The following is a 20,580-nucleotide window of genomic DNA, read 5'->3' on the forward strand; positions in this document are numbered from 1 at the left end:
TACACCAGCTAATAAACCAACACTGAACGCTCCACACTTACTCTTTAATTTATTCTAATCTGAATTTAACCATCCACTTCCCGCTTAACCGTCTACGGTGCCTGAGCAAAACACAAAACTCTACAGAAACTTCTCCGGCCGCGTGCCCTGTCGGCCGTGTGCCGTCTGGGCCCCAGCACCTCACCTGGGGACACTCGCCCTCCCCAGAGCACTTCTATTTCAGCTCCCAGAATCTGAGCCCTTGGCTGGCCTGGCCTAGCCTGCCCGATCGTTAATCAACCAAGGGCCAATTCGCCATTTTCCATGAATTAAAATAAACTGCACTCATAGAAGAGTCCAGTCCTAATGCCACCACCACTTCTAAGAAATGAAAAGTGCCTCCAGCTGCAGAGGCCGTCTGGCGGCCCCTCCCCAGGGCAGTGACGGAGGAGCAGCCCCGATGGCCGTGTCAGGGGACCGGGGGCGAGAGGACGGGAGAGGGCGGAGGTCAGGCAGGGAGATGGGGACAAGGCCAAAGGGCAGGGCGGGGCGTCAGGGAAGGTGGAGGCCCAAGGGCAGAGGGAATGCTCCCTGCATTAGCAACACAGGAAGCAGCTACCACTGTGTGTGTTGTTACAACAGTGGAACAACGGCCCAGGACCTCTGAAACCCAGAAAAAAGGAGGGAAGAGAAGCAGAAGCCTACGGCCCTCGCACACACCGAGCGCCCTGGATGTTTTTCCCGCGTTTTCTGTTCCCCTGGCTGGTGATGGCAGATGTAACGTTTTGTCCCCACCTCCCTCAAGCGCGGCCCAGCGGTGCCACTTCCCACCCCCATTACCCGCCCTTCGAAGGTCTGCGGTCCTGCCCCTCACGCCCCGCTCCCAACGTGGGCGTCCCCCCATCCTCCCAGGAAGCTCCAAGCCTCCGGGCTCAGGGCTCACGGCGCGGCTGTGCTCTCCAGGACAGAGCCAGCGGCCTCCCTGCTGGCACCTGAGGTCAGCAGCGGCCTGTGTCCCTGTCGGTAAAAAGGGGACATACCGCCTGCGAGACGCCCGGTTCCTGGCACTCTCCCAGGGCAGGCGCTCCCCCGGGACCATCCGAGCCCTCGTCTTCCCGCTCCTACCACAACACAGGGGCTGCCACTGCCATCGCCTTGCTTGGCTCTCTTGGTGCCATACCAGCAAGGAGAGGCCCCTGCTGCATGTCTGGACCCGCCGGGTCCACAGCCTCACACTGGAGGCCGGGTTCACGGGGGGGTGTCACGGCCCCCAATCACACCGCCAGCGCTTCAGCTTGCGTGTTTCTGAGCCGAGCCAAGCGTCCCGTGTAGGTCACAGTCCTTCCACAGAACTCCGGTCCCACAGTTATCACCGTGAAGGTCCAGTTCATCACAGAGAGGCGCCCAGAATAACAGAAGCAGCCGCGAGCAGACGGGTGACCACTCACTTCAGAGCTGCAGGAAGGAGGCTCGGGCTGTGTGGACGGTCAGGGCAGATCCAGATCCAGACGCGGGGACGCGGTGCCTACAACCTTCAATGGGGTCAGAATCCCAGGCGTTTCCCAGGGAGACTCTTCTGAGGAGCTGTCAGGCCCTCGGGTCTGACCACAGGCCACGCAGGCCGGCCAGGCTCCTGGGCTCCGAGAGGCTCCCCACGGCCGCACGACGTTCAGCTGCCTGTTTCAGTCCAAACCTCTGGTGCAGCGATCTTGCCTAGAGAAAAGCTTCAGGTAGCCAGCAGGCACTCTGCAGCGCTGGGCACCTTGCTCTTGGTCCCCTTCACAGTTCTGCTTTGTCACAGGGCTCTTCCCACCAACCCAGAAGCCCAGCCAGGCCCTCGGGGCCCGTTCCCGGCCGCCTCTCTCTCCACGTCCCTCCAGAGCTCGGCCCAAGTACACCCGCGTCTCGTCATGACTCCCAACCACCAACAGCTCCAGACGCAGGGCCGGCCACTGCGCAGCACAGGCTGAGAGGCCGAGTCACGTTCTCCCAAGCTGAGGCCGCCTCTAAACCTGCGCCACTCACCGGGCACCAGGGTCATGCACCCACGCGGGTGAAACAAAGGCCCTCAGCCTCTAACCGCCACCCGCAGGCCCCTCTCCGCTCCAGCTCCCGGAGCAGAGGCTGCAGCCGGCCCCGGGCGCGGGGGCGCCCTGTGATTCGGGGGTCTCTCAGCTTTGAAACGGGCCTACAGGTCGGAACCCACACGGATGTGCGCACGCGGAGCGCAAACGTGCCCCGCTTCGCGGCTGCCGGCTAACGGGCTGGAGTGACCCAGGCCCGAGGCACCCGCCGTGCAATTACAGCTGTTCACGTCCTCACTTTGCTTTTCTATGTTCCCCACACCTTCTTCAGGGAAGATGTTTACTTTTGAACACACACACACACACACACACAGACGGCATCCAGAGGGTGCTTGCTTCAGTCCTCAGGGGACGAGCGGGCAGCCGAGACCCCGAGAGGGAAACGCGAGGGGGGAGGGGAGGGCGGCGCAGCAGGAGCCCCCCCGCCCCTCAGCCGTCGCTGCCCTCCTCCTCCTCCTCCGTCTCCAGCCCCGGGCTCTGAAAGTGTCCGGCGCCTGGCCCAGCCAACAGAAGCAGGTCCTGGGGGGGACCCAGCACTGCTGTTGTCCTAGAGCTCTCTAGGGCAGCCTGGGGACAGCTGCCTGACTGCCCGTGGGCGTCAGGGGGACAAAGAGGTAGGTCCCGGCCCCATGGGCATCTCCTATGGGTCCGGGGATGCATCCACCCACTTGGTCATCAGCCCGCATGCACCTCGCTGCACAGGGACACACTGCTCTGGAAACTAAGAAGCTGAGCCCTGGTTCATGCCTGTCTGGGGCCCGTGGAGACTGGTCAGCATGCGGAACGGCGCTGAGACCCCGACTGGGGCATGAAAGCTGCCGGCATGGCAGCCCAGAGGACGTGGGACCAGCCCCGCCACCACTCAGGGCTGCTCCAGGTGAACCAGGTAAAACTACAGAACAGAACACTGTTGATGCCACAAACGAGCTGAGTGAAAATTCCAGGGGGCTGGCGGCTCCAGGAAAGAAGCCCCAGGTCCCACACCCCACGCTCGCAGGCAGGGCCAGCCTCTCAACAGCACCATGAGAAGCCTCGGTGTTCCAAGTACATTCGTGACAATCTCCTTCCAGAAGAGTCTCTAGCCACACGAGCTGTTCAAAGCAGCTCAGAAGTAAGAGCAGAGTGTGTGGAGTCTCCGTGCACGGCCGGCGACCGGGGCCTGCCTGATGCTATCTGAGCAAAACCGGCACTTCTGGGGGCTGTCAAGCCCCAAGCTGTGGCCGGGGCCACCAGGCACAGCAGCGGTGACTCAGCACAGAACGCAGCCACCCTAAACCTGTCCCGCTGCCGCCCTCCGTCCAATTCCACAGCACGGGGGAGGGGGTGGATTGTAGTGGAAACAGCAGAAGCCAAAAGCAGATCAGATCGTGGGGTCCCACCCTCTCCTGCAGACGCGCGGTGGGTGGGGAGGCGGGGGGCGTCCTTCCAGAGCTGCCAAAGCCACTGGCCCCCGTGGGAGCCGGAACCTGGCCGCAGGGCAGGGAGGATTTCCCCCGGGAAAGCCGGGCCCAGGGCCAAGCGCAGCCTTGCCGATGACAGTGCAGGATGACAACGCAGGACGCACGCGGGTGCCCAGCTCAGCTGTAAGGGAGCAGACCTTGGACCTGGGCCCTCGGACCCCCTCCGCGTGGGACCCTTAAGCAAGACCCCCAGGCCCCGCCTCAGAGGACCCCCCAGGGAGAGCCCTCCGTGGGTCCACAGCGGGTCGAGGGGGAGAAACTCAGGAGGGGTAGGGTCCCGTCCTCTCCCACGTCCAGGTGGGCCTGGCAGCCTCCTCATCGAGCTTATTCAGCGTCAGGCGTCTGGTCCCCAGAGGGTCTCTCCCGGGACAGGCCCCACCCCCTGCACACCACACCCTAACCAGCAGCTGTGGCTTGGGGTGTTCCTGAAACCTCCGAACAAACAAAAGGAACATCAAAGAAACATATCTGAAAGGCTCTGCGGATCCCCGTCACCCCATGGGGAATAACCACCATTGCTTTCAGCAAACTTCTAAGAAAGAGAGAAATGTGCGAGTGAGAAAACCAGACTGGTAGCCTTTGTTACCCGAACTTCAGGACTGAGACTTGTTCGCTTGCACACGGTTCCTTAATTTACCCCAGTTTACTCGGAGGGCCCCGGCGCCCCTGCCCTTTGCTGCGATGTGAGGAGGCCAAACCGCAGTTTATCTGCAGAGCTGAAAAATGAACTTCCCCTTGTCACGTGCTAATGTGTATCCTGGACTTCCTGGGGTTTCCTTTATTAGACTTGCGTCCAGGTCTATCTCAGAAAGGACTCTGGGTCATCTCGGCCTCGCACTTGTGAGGGGGTGAGGAGGACAGTTAACCTGCGGAGGGGCGTGGAAGTGGGCGCATCCCTGCTCTGGGGCCCTCAGGGACCAGCCACAAAACTGCTCAATGCTGCAAAATGGGCCAGCACCTCATCCTACCTTTAAAAAAATGCCTTATTCTTGGCTGGTCTTTACACTGCATGGGCCAAAATGAGTGGAACATTTTTATATATATGATTTTACTTATAAAAGCAACGTGTTTGGGCTTCCCTGGTGGCGCAGTGGTTGAGAGTCCGCCTGCCGATGCAGGATACGTGGGTTCGTGCCCCGGTCCAGGAAGATCCCACATGCCGCGGAGCGGCTGGGCCCATGAGCCATGGCCGCTGAGCCTGCGCGTCCGGAGCCTGTGCTCCGCAACGGGGGAGGCCACAACGGTGAGAGGCCCGCGTACCGCAAAAAAAAAAAAAAAAAAAAAAAAGCAACGTGTTTTTCTTCCTTCTTCACTAACCTTTGTTTACTCTTTTTTTTTTTTTTTGGCTGTGTTGGGTCTTAGTTGCGGCACGCAGGATCTTCGTTGAGGCATGCGGGATCTTTCGTTGTGCCATACGGGCTCTTCACTGCAGCGTGTGGGCCTGTAGCTGTGGCGCGCGGGTTCCGGAGCGCATGGGCTCTGTAGTCTGCGGCACGAAGGCTCTCTAGTCGAGGCGCGGGAGCTCAGTAGTTGTGGCTCGCGGGCCTAGTTGCCCTGCGACATGTGGGATCTTAGTTTTCTGACCAGAGATCGAACCCGCGTCCCCTGCATTGGAAGGCGGATTCTTTACCACTGGACCACCAGGGAAGTCCCGAACCTTTGTTCACTCTTATCCATTAATAAAATTGGGACAAGTTTTCTGGACGAGCCTGAGAGTGGGTTAAACACACCCTCCAAACTTGTTTGGTGTTGGTTTCTCAGAGGCCTCATTTCCATGTGTGGGGAGAAGCAGACTCTCTAAATCACTGGTGAAATGATCCACGTCACCTGAGCAGGGGACACGGGAGCTAGACTCTCCCCCCACCACCCACCCTGGCTAATGTCTGCGTGCAGAGAGCACCCCCGGCCCATGGAGAGGTCACTGCTGCAGGGGGGCACGGCGACAGTGAAGCATCCCCAGCCCACAGAGGTGGGTAAATATTTACACCCTTGTCCCACTGTGAGAGGCTGAGCAGTTTCCCCAAGCATTTCCCAGGCAAGGTTAGCACATGAGGGGTCAGAGCAGCTGTCCCTACCCAACTGTGCAAGTCCCGCCCATAGCGCCTGTGTTTGGGGGCTACAAAGACATCACAAGACAGCACCCTAGATTTACAAAATAGTTAACTGATTCATTAATACCCACTTCCTGTCATAAAAGCATTGTGCCATAGAGATAAAACCACAGAATGATCCAGAAAAAAGTTACAGAATTCAAAACATGGTAAATAAGCAACTGTCACCTGACGTCCACAGTATCTAAAGGGGGACTGCTCTTCCCATTTCTTCCCAGACGCGTGCAGCCCTGTGTGAGCTTTTTAGCCAGGCTAAGTGCTCTGTGCTAGCCCGGAAGCCAGAAATCCCTGCCGCTCCCCCCTCCCTGCCTCTCTCAGGGAGCACAGCCCCTGATGACGCTGCTGCAGGTCCCTGCTCCCGCAACACCACGCTCGAAGGCGAGATTACGCTTCTTGGTTAACACTTCACCTTTAAGTCATCGGCGGCTGCCCAGAGAAGCATCGACGCTCGGAAGAGAACGCACGGGCTCGGAAGTAGCCTGCGACGGAGCTGGTGCCATCCCGGGGTCCCCTCGGGGGGTCGGGTAACGCAGCTCAGACCACACGGCTGGGGAGGGTGCCGCCAGACCCCAGGGGCGGCCACACAAGCCCACGCCCTCCCAGCCCAGCCCTTCCGCCCACAGCCACATCCTCCCCAGGAGTCGGCGGCCCGGTCCTGCTTCCACCGCTCGTGAAAACAGCTTTGGCTCACGGACGCAACCTGGCGACTCGAACAGGTCCAGACCCTTCGGAGCCTCACTCTCCTCCAGCGTGAAGTGCGGCAGCGGGCAGGAGGGTGACAGTCACCCTCAACCCTCTAACAGCCCTGCGAAGGAGCTATGAGTACCCTCAGTTTACAGACACGAAAACTAAGGCACAGAGAGGTTAAGTGACTTGCCCCAAGCTGCAGAGCGGGAGTGTCGCCAGCGGACTGGCCACAGTGCCGCTGCCCCAGGGTCCTGCCGGCCCCATCCACACCCTAAACCTTTGGGCAGTGTGGCAGGTCCACACCGCAGGCGTCTCTCCCCCAGGCGAGCATGGGATCTGGCTGCTCCCCGCCCGCACGCTCCTGAGGAGAGGCAGAGAGCACACAGGACACAGGCGCGGTTTTCACACAGCCCCCTCCCCCGGGCACGCCCCGTGCACACTCAGGTGCTGAGCTTGGGGGGGGGGGTTCCGCCCACTAGGTTCACACTCCCCCACCCCCAGCGTGACAAACAACAAGTCCCCGAGCATGGCCACCTGTCCCCGGGGGGCGGTTCCCTGTCTAGAACCGGGGCACTGGAGGAAAGTGGAGACACTTTCCGCAGCGGCCGGGAGCTCAGGACGGGTCTCTCGGAGCCCGATGGAGAGACTGTCCCCCGCCGCAGGACGTCTGCCCTCAAGGCAGGAACCACGCTCACTGGTAACCCAGGAACAAGCGCATCTTAGAGAACCCACGGGCCGTCCTGCTGGTTTCCACTCTGCTCCTCAGGGGCAGAGCCCAGCAAGCTCCCTGGAGCCAGGAGACCCAGGAGACCCCGGGGCCAGGAGACCCCGGAGCCAGAAGACCCCGGGGCCAGGAGACCCCGGGGCCAGGAGACCCCGGGGCCCGGGGGACCTTGCAGAAGGCGGCCTGCTGCTCCCTCACTTCACCTGCAACTCGTGTTCTCCGTGGTGCTTCTCTCCTGTGCCCTGCTCCGCACCCTCTCTACAGGGACCCCACAGGTTACAAAATCCCTGGAAAGGAAAAGACAGAGGACCAAACCGCGAGCTGGGGCACAGCCCAAAAGCCTGGCCCAAGGGGGCGGCCGGGTCCCCCGAGCAGGCCTGCCCTGCTCAGGGCCCTACTTTACCTAAGGTGGTTTGCGACCCAGAAATTCAGACACACTAAAACAGACGTACAGTGTCCTGTCCGCCGCCCTCCCGGCCTCTGCCTTCCAAGGAAGACGGCACGTTTCAAGGACCCCAAGACGCCTTCATAACAAGACAGACTACTGTCGTCTGCTACTAAGAGCGGGAAGCAGTGACCATCAAGGGGCCGCTGTAGAGGCGTCCCCTCCCCAGAGCTGTTAACCAGGGGGCAGGTACACCTTCGGACAGACTAAGCCTTAGAGTAGAAAACGACAAGTTAATGTTTAGTTTAGTTTTAATGATAAAAGTAAGTGCTGCCCTCTTCAGTGGGGGTCACTTTATACATTTAGAAATTAATTCTGCACGTACAGTTTCTATTACTTCTAAGAATTCTCCAGGCTTGGAAAACACATTGTGTGCAGAGTGTGTGTGTGCGCACGTCTGCACGCGTGTGCATGTATGTTTGTGCACACGTGTGCACACATAGGCCCCCGTTCCTGGGAGAACAGGAAGAGAGCAGGGAGACCCCTTCCAGTCTTCCTTAGCACCTCCCCAAGACCTGAAAATCCCAGTTATTATTATTCCCATAAAAGCGTGACTATGTTGATGGGTTTGTCTTATTTATCCTTTGATCTGTAGAGGCTTGGAAGGCAAGGCCAACGTTTCCCGTGCATCCTGTGAAATGCCCAATTTATGGCCCCACGGGCCCACGTGCAGCACCTGCAGGTGGCGTCCAACTGCCGTGGGACAACCAGGGAGGCAAAAGTCACCCCCCACCCCGCCCCCAGGCCGACTTCACCTAAAGGTCAGCCCATGCGATGCGGAATCCCCCCCTAGACCACCCCTGAGCACTTTTTGCAAGGAGGAGAGCTTTTGGAAACTAGCTTTTCCCAACCAGTCTTTGTGATTCACACGTTAGGTCAGGCTCAGAGTTCCTGCTGCTGCTTCAGGGTGGCCCTTACACTGGCCTCCACGTGCCCTGATGCACAAAATCAGCATGTCTGTACACGCCCCCAACACGTCCCAGGTCAGATGCACAGAACCCTCCCACACTGTTCTGAAATATTCTGTCTGAAAAGGGTGCCTCCACCACTTCCAGGCCCCGGTGACAGTAAACCTGGACTGGCCTCTTGCACGTGAAGGGCTGAAGAGATCTGTGTGCTGGGGGCCAACACCCACTGTCCCCCCAGCCAGCTCCTTCCGGCCACAGAAATTCCTGCTTAAGAAAACCCAGCACTCTTATGTTATTCACCAAACTGGGGGGTCCTCGCACATATACTGATAGGGAAGCAGGCTAGGCTGGGGAGAGGCAGGAGGAGGTCTAGTAACAATCAGAACTAAATTGCTACTAACTATAGTGAATCCTGTGCGGGTGAAAAAGAGGTGGAAGCGTCTCATTCAGGACCCAGGCTCTGCCCTCCTGACTGGACAGCCTGCCCGTCCGGGAAGGACACAGGCAGAGAGGGAAAGGCCCTGGAAGAGAAGGCCAGAACACCCTCCGCAAAACCAACAAACAGAAAGTCAAGAGACGGAGCAAAACCGTAGCGACCAGGGGTTTTCTGTCCCCGAGACCCTTCCTTCCGGTCAGGATGTGCACAAACACATCCTCGGGTCCAAACGCTGAGAAATCCTTTCTCCAAATACGGAGGCGGAGCTGAGTGGAGCAGGAAATGATGAACAGAGAAAGGAACGCCACGGACTCCAGATGGACGGGGCCAGCTGGGGCTCAGGAAGCACAGGGTCCTCTGCCCTTCCCCTCCCAACGCCCCAAGAAGCATCACCCAGGAGCTACAAGGTCTCCGGGAGCACGGCCAGGAGAGCCAGGGGGCCATGGGGCATCTGCAGCCCACCTGGCTCGGGTCCCACCAGGCAGGCGCCCACTTCCAGGGAGCTGGGCTCTCTCGCCCGTACAGCCGGGCAGGAAACAAGAGCCTCACACCTCGGGGGGCGAGGAGGCCCCTCGGCAGCCCCCCACCCACTATGGCTCACCCCCATTTGCAGTGCTTCCCGATTCACCTTAACGTCCTCTCGCTTGATCCCAGCATACTCTCCCAGGGAGCCCAGCCCGGCCCGGGGTCCTCGTAGCTTCTCAAAGCCTGGGGGCTCCCACCTGAGCACAGCCAGGAGACAGAATGGGCCAGAAATGAACAGGAAAAGAAGCTACAGGAAAAACCCGGCTTGTGGGCCTAAAATGTGAAAGGTGTCTGATGCACATACAAAACATTAAAGAATCAAAAAGTGCAGAAAAGACGCTCGAGTCACAGAGAGCGGAAAGGCAGGCGTCCCAGCAGCGAGGCCCCAGAGCGGGGTGGGGACCCGGCCATGACGCCCTCAGGGCTCTCGGACGGCAGGTGCCGCCAAACATACACCCCAGACCCCCGGGGCCGGGCCCACACAGGCCCCGTGACTCTGCAGCCTCCACCACGTCGGGCAGGAGAAAGGACAGCAAGAACGCCTGAGAAACAGGAACCTCTTCTAGACTCCACACGCCTTGCTGCGCAGACGAGGCCGGTACCCTGGCACCACGGGTCCCGCCAACGGGAAAGAGCCAGCAGGAGCCGCTGTGGGCCTCCCGGGCCTCCCCCGCCATCACCGCGCGGTGACACGACACCACGCACCTCTGCCCCGGACAGGCCGGGGGCGTGTGTGTGCGTGTGCGCGCACACCCGTACTGGGACGTGAGGGGCCCCCGTGAGAAGGTCAAGGCGAACCACCCCTCCCTCAACTGAACACTCTGCCTCGTGGGGTGCAGGCCTTCCTCAGGGGAGCCTGGGGACACCTCGCTCCTCCAGAAGGTCCTGGACACACCACACGCGGGTGGGGTGTGCCCTCCACGGGAACATTGCATACACGGTGTCTTCTGCCCTTGAAACTCACCCCTACAAAGTAGATAAAACACCCAGTCGTCAGATCCTAAGCTAAAAACTGCTTGTGGCAGTCAGCCCCAGGACAGGCCAGCAGGGCCCCCTGAGAAGGGTGAGCTCGCCAAGCCGCAGCCCAGAACAATCTGGAATTCCCCAGCCCGCCCTCACCCCGAAGGCCATGGGAAAAGCAGCCCCGGCACAGCAGCCCATTGCAGACCTCTACAACAAGGCAGCTTGGCCAGGTCCCCTGGAGTCTGCACACCGATGGGATTTCTGGAACCAGCTCGGGTTCCAGGATCTCTGCAAACAGCTCTGTACCACCATCTGAGCCCAGCTCTGGGAAGTCCCCAGTCAGCTGGGTCCAAACAAGCAGAGGCCCAGAGGCTCTGGGCCTGGGGCTGAACCACCTCCGGCTGGAGTTTAACTGGCCCACTTCACCCCTCCCCGCTGTTGCCTGCCTGGCCGGGGGACTTTTCCTGCATAAGGCAAACTCTGGGCCTGGGTCCCACCCCAGCAGGAGGAAGAGATGGTCAGAAGCCAGACGGCGGAAGAAACAGGGCTGCTCCCGCCCCCAGGGCAGCCTGCAGTCTGCCCACTGGGAGGCTGGCCCCTGTGTAAAGCACGGTCTCAGGGCAAATTGCTCAGGTGTCCAGCAGCTCAAGACACTCAGCTGGGAGGTGGTCAGCAGGCCCTGAGCCCCGGGTGTCCTGGCCTCTCAGGACCACAGGTTCAGGCGCCGGTGTCACTCTCCTGAGAATCTCCCATAAATGCTTGTTCAAAGATTCTCAGGGAAGGAGAGGCCTTGGTGGGAAGTGAGCTGCCTACTGAGGAAGTGACTTCATAACACACCCAAGAAGGCTGTTCCTCACTGACCACAGGAGGAGTGCCTGGGCCTTGGTAATTTCAAGTTCATTACAGGACAACAGTCACAAGCTCTCCTGCTGTGTGACTTTGGGAAAGTGACCTGGCTTCTCTGAGCCTGGGGGGGGGGCAGTTAAGACACGTGCCTGCACAAGGCACAGAGTCGTTGCCAGACTCTGACAGGACCACGTCCTGCAGGGGCACCTGCTGCCCCCCGGCGTGTCCAGGGCTCCGCGGGCAACAACGGATCCGGCATCGTGGAAACGCACAGAGTGCACAAAATCAGACCAGTCCCACAGAGCAAAAAAGGAAAACGACAACTTTTTCCTCAGAGGAAAAACCACACCAGACAAAGCTACAGAGAAGATCCAGGGGCACGCGTAGCTGCCCTCAACCACGGGGGGCTTGGCCATGGGGGCTCCTGGGAGGGCCAAGGGGCGTCACAGGAAGGAGAGACAGGCCCTGACTCCACACACGGATCACACCCGACGGGACCCATGGTCGAGTCCAAATCAAAGCTCCAGAGAAAGGCAGGCTAGTTATCAGCCCCCCACTCAGTTAAATGTCCCCAAAACCCAGAAGCCCAGGCCCACTCCTGGGCTCCCGTCAGCCCTGGGGGGTGGCCGAAGGGGGAGCCAGTCCCGGGAGAGGCCGGCCACCAGGCCCGGTCCTGGCGCTGCCGCAGGCCGCAATGGCACTCGTGGCCGCCAAGCCGAGAGCGAGGCTGTGTCCGGAGCACGAACGGGGCAGCCTGGCTGAGGAAGCACGGCCGCCAACCGAGGCTCCAGGCTCTGAGTCACCCTGAGTCCAAGAGAGATGCGGTGACTTTGCCTGCCTTTGGATTTTATCCCATTGGCAATGGGGGCCGAGACAGAACACTTCTTTACACTTTGGAAATTATTCAGACAACAGGAAGAGAAACTGTGCGAAGAGGGAAACAGGCACTGGTCTGACTTAGGAGTGCAGGGCACAGCGCTCGGCTCAAACCCTGAGCGGCGGCGGCCCAGCCTCCCCCAGGCCTCCACGGCAGGTCTCGGGCGTAGACACGCGGCCGCACCAACAGGGCCCTCGCCCGGATGCTGACTGGCCCTGCCACAGGCTGCAGGCTTATTCGAAAACGCAAACGAGCAAGGCCAAATCTCAGGAGAGACCGGGCTGGCCAGGGATCTGCCCCGCGTGCAGAAACACAACCCGTGTTTGCAGACACTCGGAGGACGAGGGTCACGACCCGTGGTCCCACGGTCCACTTGTTGACCCATCACTTCCGGCAAAGAAGCTTCCGATAACGAGCAGCTCTGAGTCTGACCCAAGAGCCGTCGTGTGGAAGCGACACGTGGGTCCCGGCCCACGGAGTGAGCTGGGACGTGCAGTCGGGAGACACTCGTCCGCTTATTTCTAAGGAGGATCACGAAACGTGCATTTACGCCGCAATTTGAATGTGTTCACTGTTAATTCTGGAAGTTGCCTCACACTTAAAGAAAAGCACAGGGTCATTTGTGTGGATGGTGGGACTTTAACTTCCCTCTCATCCGGGTCAGGGTTTCCTGAACACAGGGCTGCAGCCCGCGCCGACCGCGTGTCTGGGTCCGTTCGAGGTCCCCTCCCGGGCCAGCCCTCAGCCCGTCACTCACTCGCTCTTGGACCTGCTGGCAGCCCCACGCTTTCCCTGCACTGAGTGAGCCTTGTGTCATCTAGGAAATTAGTTTATCTTTCTGGGCCTCAGTGTCCTCTATAGAACATTGTTCATTCCATTTTTTAAGTGGTTGTGACTTTTAAACTCTTTATTTACCTATCTGTATACATAACAGTAATATTCTTGCTTTTTCAAACAGACCTTTTACTCCCTCTTCCTACAAAACCACTTGCACACTCCCAAGCCCTGGGGGGCCAAGTGACAGACGTGTGTGGGTCTCGCTTCCACACCTGCACACCCGTATCGGTTGCCTTGCTCTTCTCTGGGACCTTCGGAGACACGCTCTGCATGCTGCTTTCTTTCCAGTCACACCCCACGGGCTTCCTGCATGTCACATGGCTGGGCCGGGCTCCAACTTATTTCTCTGAAAGCTGCACAATATTCCAGGCTGTGGAAGCTCCGTCATGTAACTGCCCCTTCCACTGGCATTTATCAATACTCTGTCTCCCCATTTTGCTATCTGAACGTCCCACCGACTGGGCACAGCTGGAACACAGACCCCCATGTTGACCCTGGGTGCAGGGGACAGACAACTAGCGAGCCCTCCCCACTCCTGCCTCACCACCTTCTCCTGACTTGCTGAGCTGGATCTCTAACCCGTTACAAGATTAAGAGAACAAGTAGCTTCAAACTGTACCAGCAGTAACACCTTGCCATCAGGACCGGAGCGATGCGAGTGTCTGTGTTCACACAAGCTCGCTGAGCTGCACAGAAAGGGCCTTACTCTCCCCTGTGACAGAGGAAGAAACTGAAGGCAGAGTGGGCTCAGATGTGCCTGAAGTTGCAGAGTTAGCGAGAAAGGTGGCCGGGACTCAGTCTCAGGTCCCAGCCTCCCCTCCTGGGCCGCCTGGGCCCAGCATGGACCCTCCTCGCTCGGAAGCAGCTGGGACACCTGCAGCCTCCACCTTCCAGTGTGACTTGCAAACCTCACTTCTCGGGCTTAGCTGCTCCCACTGTGGTTGTTTCTAAAGCGTGATGCTCCGATGTCCTGATTTCCCAAATACTCTCCGGAAGGTGTGAGTGTTGACACACGCAAGTGCCTCGTTAGCTTCAGAGAAACAAATCCAGATGTTTTCTGCCAAATGGTGTTTTGCAGCCCCATGGCCCATCCACAGGGCCCCACTACCTGAAGACCCTTTTCCCTGCGTGCCCGGGGCTACGTGGGCTGCAGGTGGCCCCGCTCGAGGGCTCGGCTCCGGGTCTCGTGCCCTGTTCAGTCACACCTTCACGCGTTCTGTCCCCTCCAGCTTCCTCCCAGCACCTGCACTAGGGGCCGTGTGCGCACACCCCGGTCCTCCCACAGGCGCCAGTGGCCCGGGACCTCCCCTCAGGGGCACCGGTGGCCCCTCCTGTCCAGGCGCGTTACCGGGCAGGAGGCAGCACGTGAGGTGAGCTCCCGCGCCCTGCAGGCCAAGACCCTGGGCAGGTGACTCCATGCGGGCTTGTGAGAGCTTAGGTGCAATGAGAGAAGGCGCACGCCAGACCCTGAAGTCTGCACCCTTCCCACCTCACACGTCAGCACACGCCACTGCGCTGCCCGGAGGAGCCCAGACCCGCGGGCTGCGGCCAGGCGGCCGACCCTGCGGCCCTGCGGGCAGCGCCAGTCTGCACACCGGTCCTCAGGGGCCAAAAATAGACCGCAAGCTGCGCTCCCAGGTTAACAGAGTATCCAGGCTAATTTTAGCATCAGAGAGCTCCAGAGAACACGCAGCCCCTGATGCCAAGAACCGTGCGTGGCCGGCGCAGCTCCCCGCTCCCCGTCCCACGCGCAGCCTCGCGCGGACGTCGGCCATCGTGCGCACAGAACGTGTCCTCTAACAGAGCCTGTGACGCCCGGCTGCTGACAACCGCTGCCACTTACAAGCTGGACCGCCCCGCCTGAGCCTTACAGACCCCGGGACCAGCGCGCCACTGCTTCCCACCTTGGACATTGCGTTAAAAAATCACACTCTCGGCAGCGCGGCCCTAGAACCCTGAGCTCCCAACCCCTGTGGTCTGGGGCTTCTTCTCCAGGCCACCCAGGGGCCCTCCCTGCTCCCCGCTTCCCCGACCTGAGGAGCCTCCTGCTTCTGGGGGGGTGACGTTTGGGGGGCGGGCGAGCCTACAGCCAGCTGCCGCGGGGCCACATCTGGCTGAATGGGGGCACGTCGCTTGCCCTGGCCCTTCTTGGTGACGGGTTCAAATCTGAATGAGAAGGAACAGGAGTGGGTGCTCTCAGCCCGGGGAGAACAGGGGGGCCGCTGCTCTGGGTCCAAGAAGGAAGGTCTGCCCTGTGGCCTCACATGGGACTCGCCACGCATCCCCAAGCTGCCCTCAAACCTGACAACGACGAGACCAACTCACAGCCCAAGAGGACTTTTCTCACCCTCAAGGGCAAGGCCAGGATTTTCTCTTTTTTTAGCTTGAGAGGAATACCTTTGGACATTGCTCTTAACTGGACACACTTATCAAGATGACACTTTTAAAAACAAGGAGTAACTATCATGGAAAAGGGAAATATCACCGTAAAGTAAAGCTATGTTTCAAGACCTAAAGGAGTGCCGAGTCCAAAGGAGCCTGCCGGGCAGAGGCGCTCTCGCCGGGAGCCTTCACCCGTCGCCGCCTACAAACCTTCACGTTGCTTCCCTTCCAGGGCTGAAGCCCTGACTCATGGAAAGCCAGAGGAGCACACTTCCTCAAGCAGCCTCACAGGAAGTGTGTTCAGTCTTACGTGACATGAGATACTGCTGTTACCAAAGATAGACCGCGGGTAAGATTTTCAAGTGTGCAGAAGAACGGTCCAAAATAACTGCGAGATTTAAGTGGGGAAAGACACAAGTTCTTCAGGACAAGGACTTGAAATAGTTACAATAAAAATACCCTACTTTTATTTGGCACTTTCTTATGTATTATCTCATTTGCAAAAGGTGGAAGGAAAAAGAAAGGGGAAGAGGGAAAAAAGGAAGAGATTCTTCTCATGTTCCCCAGCGTTAGCCTCTCAATGACCACGTACTACCAGTACACATTCCAGACTTTCTAAGGACTACACGGCCAAGGCTCCCCCACTAAAAACTCTTCAGCCCCCCAAAACGTTCCGCCTTTCCCCTCAGCCACAGGAACGGTGACACTGCTGATGCTATAACTGGAGGGAGAGTTTCTCTCTGTCTCTTTCTGGGATGAGGGGCTCCCACCGGATGCCACAGACAATGCCTGCCGGCATTTCGCAAATGGAAAAATGAGGCCGTGAAAGGGGGGCGGGGGGGCGCCTGCCCTGGGTCTTCCAGCCGGCAGGCCAGAAGGCCACCAGCAGACACGGGCACGCAGCCAGCCGGCCCGGAGACAGGGCTCAGCATGAGTGGCCAGCCGGCCGGGGTCTCCGGGAACAAGGAGACGAGCATGCCTGTGATTCCTGCGCAGCTGCCCCTCCTCCCAGTCATCTCTGGTGTCCTTCCTCGTCATTGTACCTTCACGGCTGGGGCACTCAGGCAAGTCAGAGTCAAGACTGGCCACAGCAGAGGACTAAGGAAAGAAACGGAGAGCTCGGGGCACCGCCCACCAGGCCCTGTCTACTCACAGTGGGACAAGACTAAGCCCCAGGCCAGTCCCCACAGCTCACCTCTGGGGCCGGCCCCGGCTCTAAGTCGGCAGCACAGCCCAGGACACCTCTTTGCTCCAATGCCTGTGCTGTGCACAGGCCCCTGTTCCCTGCAAGCCCCAGCAACGAGGGTGGGACACAGATGTCTCCCTCCTGCAGCCCCGAGCTGCAGGTGAAGACCCTTGGAGTGGGGAGAAGACAGGGGCTTCTGAGAGCCGGAGCCGCGTCCAGGGAGTTGGACCACTGTGCACAGCCGTTTCTGCTCATCGTCTCTGCTACAGCCCCCAGATATGGGGGCGGGGGTCCAAAGGTTCTAATAATACCCCGTGCCCACACGGAGTTAGACCGGCAGATGTTCAGTCGCTGCACTAATCCTCAGCTGAGCTGGGCATTTCTCTCACTTGTTTCAACTGAAGCACAAAAGAGGGAAAGCCTAACCGAGCAGCATCTTCAAACTCCTTCCTTCCACACATGGCCCCTGTGTGTGAGGTCCAGAACCTCCCGTGAGGGCGCCCTGCCAGGCCAGCAGATCTCCTCGGTGCCATTCTCGAAAGAAATCAATCCCCTCTGCTTAACAGACCACGGTTCCAGAACCCTCCTGAGTCGAGTCCAGGCTGGCCGTGCGGGGCCTGAACCCCAAAGTCCCCAGACCCCTTCCTGCCTGCTGCACCCAGAAGCCTGGCACAGCCCTCACAGCCTTGCCCCACCCCTTCCTGTACCCTAATTAAGGAAGCACCTCAAGGCCTCTGGGTTGGCATCCCCCTCATGCTCACTGGACCCTGGCACTGAGAGGCACTTTCCCTGCCACGCTTCAGGTGGAGTGCCGTGCTGAACCTCTCAGCAGACAGCGACAGCAGAGCTCAACCGAGTAAACAAGAGAAACCCCCTCCGGGCAGGCTCCTCAAGGCGGAGGTGTGACCACATCCCATCTGCAGTGCCTCTGAGCCAAACATCAAGAGCGTCCCAGCGATGATCCATAAACCAAAATAAAGCAGACAGGAAACAACACGCTGATCTGGGGTAGCTGGAATTCCTAAGCAGCATCGAATGTCACCAGCAACTGACGCTCCAGCAGTCACTGGGCGCCTGGCTTGGTTCCCGGAGCCCCTTTTTCACATGGGAATGTGGAGGACCCAGGCATTCAGTGGGCAACAAGGGCCCCGAGGACGGGCAACACACCAGGGTCTCAGAGGCCCTCTCCAATGGGAGCTGTCCTCTCAGCTGGCACATTTATGGCATTAATGTGCAACAGTCCCTCCAGGAACCGATCTTGTTTTGGGGGGAAGAAACTTGCACATCACCCTCCCAAGTTAAAACAGAACTGGGAAAAAGCAAGTCTCCCCAGATAAACCCAGGAAGTCCAGATATAGCCTTCCAGCCCACTCCAGAATCTGCACTTCCCTCCCCCAGCTCTTGGGTCCAGTGAGAAAGGCAGACTGCTCCGGGGACACGACCTGAATGGCAGGCCCTGGTGGCCAGAAGCTCCCGCAGCCAGTTCTCAATGGAAGGGGGAGGGGTGGCTCTTGTGGCGACCTGCCCGGAGGGAGCCCTGGGCCAGAGCGTTCCACAGAGTCACAGGCAGACACACACACACACAAACACGCAGGAACACACACATGCCCACACATCCACCTACACAGTCGCGTGCACACCCCGGCTCCATTCAGCCGCCCGCTCGGCCCCTCGCCCCTGGGGGAACCTGAAAGAGCTTCCACTTCCCCAGCGAAGGAAGGGTCTGGGTGCCGCACTCAGCGAGGCTCGGAACCCCGGGGTTGGTGTTTTTGGCACCTGAAATGCACTCATCCGGAGAGCACCCGCGCGCGCGCTCATGCACACGCAGATACACACTCCCAGCGGGGACCCGACCCAAGTCCGGCACCGCACCTCCCTCTGGTGCAGGCGACCCCACCTCCGGGGACCTGGGGCCGCTAGTGGCGTGGAGGCAGCGCAAGGAGCTGCGTCCCCGTGAGCCGCCGGCCCGGCTCACCCAGTCCGTCCTTGGAGGAGGTGGGGAGAGGGCAGCGGCCGGGCATCTCCTGGAGATGGGGAGGGAGCCGCGGTCCATCATCTCCCTGTGATGGGGAGGGGGCCGAGGCCCGCGGCCTCCGGGGTGGTGGGGAGGGGCCGCACCCGGGGAGCGCACATGGCCAGGAGGCGTCAGGGCCTTGGCCCCCAGGGAAGGGGTCGGGGGCCTGGGGGCGCCCGCCGCGAGCCCCCTCGAAAACCCCGCCGCCCCCGCCAGCCCTCGGGAGCTCACCGATCTTGATCTTCACGCTCTGGAAGACCCGGAGCCCCTCTTCTTCCACCGCCATGCTGGGTCTGCCCGGAATTCGCGCGCCGAGCCCCGCAGAGCAGCAGAGCCCGAGCGGCGGCGCAGTCCCGAAGCTCTGCGCCCTACCCAGTGCCCGCGCGTCCGCGGCACCTCCACCTCCGGCTCCGCCCACACGCCCGCTCATTGGCCGAGGACGCGGGTGGGGGCGGTGAGGCTCCGCCCACGGCCCTGCCCAGTTCCCGCTTGCCCAAGGCCCGCAGAGGGGCGGGAGCGTTACGGTTCCGCCAACAGCGCGTCCCCAACTGCCCATTGGCTGAGGGCTAGGAGGCGGGAGCAAGACGGCTCCGCCCACATCCCAAGGCCCGCAGAGGGGCGGGGTCAGCCTCCGAGGAGGCAGGCATCGAAGGGACCCGGAGGGGACGTCTCGCCCCGCAGGGAGGATCCGGCCGGGAGTGCGGGGGTACCTGGTCGGGCGGCGGGGGCTACCGGGCGAGATTTGCTGGGGGGGCGACCGGGCTAGGGTTGGTGGTGGGGGGACCAGGCGGGAGCGGTGGAAACTGGCCGGAGGCTTTGGTGGGGGACACATGCACAGGGTTTTAAGAAACTCAGACCTGCAGGTATCAAAGGAAAAGAATTCCCTGGCCCAGCTCAGCCCCCTCAGAGTAGGGGCTGCCGGCCACCTGGGGTCTGGGGGAGTGCGCAGTCCGGGTGAGATCCTGATCAGGCTCCAGAGCTGCCCAGTCCCTCCCGCTGCCCTCCTGCCCCTCTGCTGTCCCCGGGCATCTCTCGGGCCACCCTGGCTCCTAGCTTCTCACACAGGCCAAGTGCACTCTTGTCTGCCCTTGCTGACCCGCAGACCACCAACCTCAGCTCATTTTCTGTGTCTCCTGATTTCCTGTCCACTTCCTACTCCTCTGGCTTTATAGCGCCCAACACCACTCTCTCTCTCTCTCTCTCTCTCTCTCTCTCTCTCTCTCACACACACACACACAAACACACAGACACACCCCCCCATGTGTAGACCAGACTACAAGCTTAATAAAGAGAAAGCCCTGTTCTTTTTATTGCTTTACCTCACTTCCTAAAAAAAAAAAAAAAAGCTTAGGTACATGTTAAAAAAGATTAATGAATGACCTTTCTTTACCCAGACTACCTGCGCCTCCGTCCAGGTCCTCAGTCATCTGCTTGAGTTTATCTTCTCAAGACCTTCACAGGAAGCGTTTACTCAGGTTTAACAGGGCGGTTAGGGAAGCAGCCAGTTAGAGCTGCCGTCTCTAAGCCTGGACGTCAGGCGGCTTCTGTAGCGAGTGCTGCCATCCCTCTGCATGACCAAGGCTTTGCCTCCATCCATGTAACTGAAAAGCACCCCCAGCTCCCGAGCGTCTCAGAGGATCGGCCGGAGCCCCGGTAGCAGCAGCCTTGTTGTCAGGCTGCTTCTCTGTCCAGCCCACCTTCCCTCACACCCTCACAGGACTTCTCTTCTGAGAACACTGCCAATAAAGGCCTGCACACAGACTTCTGCTTCGGAGTCTGTTTCCAGAGGAACCCGGCATAAGATGGCTGGGGCCAGGAGTGTTCCAGGAGCAGCCTCTGTGACGGGGTTTGAGAGCAGGGCACCTGCTGGTGGATGCAGCAGTGCTGAGCGTGGGGGGCACACAGTGGGGGGCAGCGTCTCAGGCATGGGGAGGCTGGGAAGCAGGAATCACCTCGACTTTGGAATCAGGTGGTTCTTGCTGAGGGCAAGGCAGTGAAAAGATCACCCATTTAAAGAAAAGTGCGACAAAAAGGTTTTCTTGCTACCATATAAAGACAGCCTCATCTCCTACACCACAGAACCAAAAAAGGTGCAGATCAGAGCGAGAACTTAATC

The 20,580-nt window shown here is 59.8% G+C and overlaps 1 protein-coding gene across 2 annotated transcripts in view; it reads right to left on the minus strand.

Annotated features, from left to right (window-relative positions):
* Positions 1–18,833, minus strand: part of RASA3 (RAS p21 protein activator 3) — an 88,199-nt gene extending 69,366 nt beyond the window's left edge. For both annotated transcript variants that reach the window (XM_081214928.1, XM_081214927.1), the window contains exon 1: positions 18,696–18,833. In XM_081214928.1, the coding sequence (XP_081071054.1) occupies positions 18,696–18,750 (55 nt within the window). In that variant the 5' untranslated portion in view covers positions 18,751–18,833. The remainder of the gene's footprint in view (positions 1–18,695) is intronic.
* Positions 18,834–20,580: the final 1,747 nt, after the last annotated feature.

Source organism: Mesoplodon bidens (assembly GCF_964165515.1).
Source record: "Mesoplodon bidens genome assembly, chromosome: 17".
Taxonomy (NCBI): domain Eukaryota; kingdom Metazoa; phylum Chordata; class Mammalia; order Artiodactyla; family Ziphiidae; genus Mesoplodon; species Mesoplodon bidens.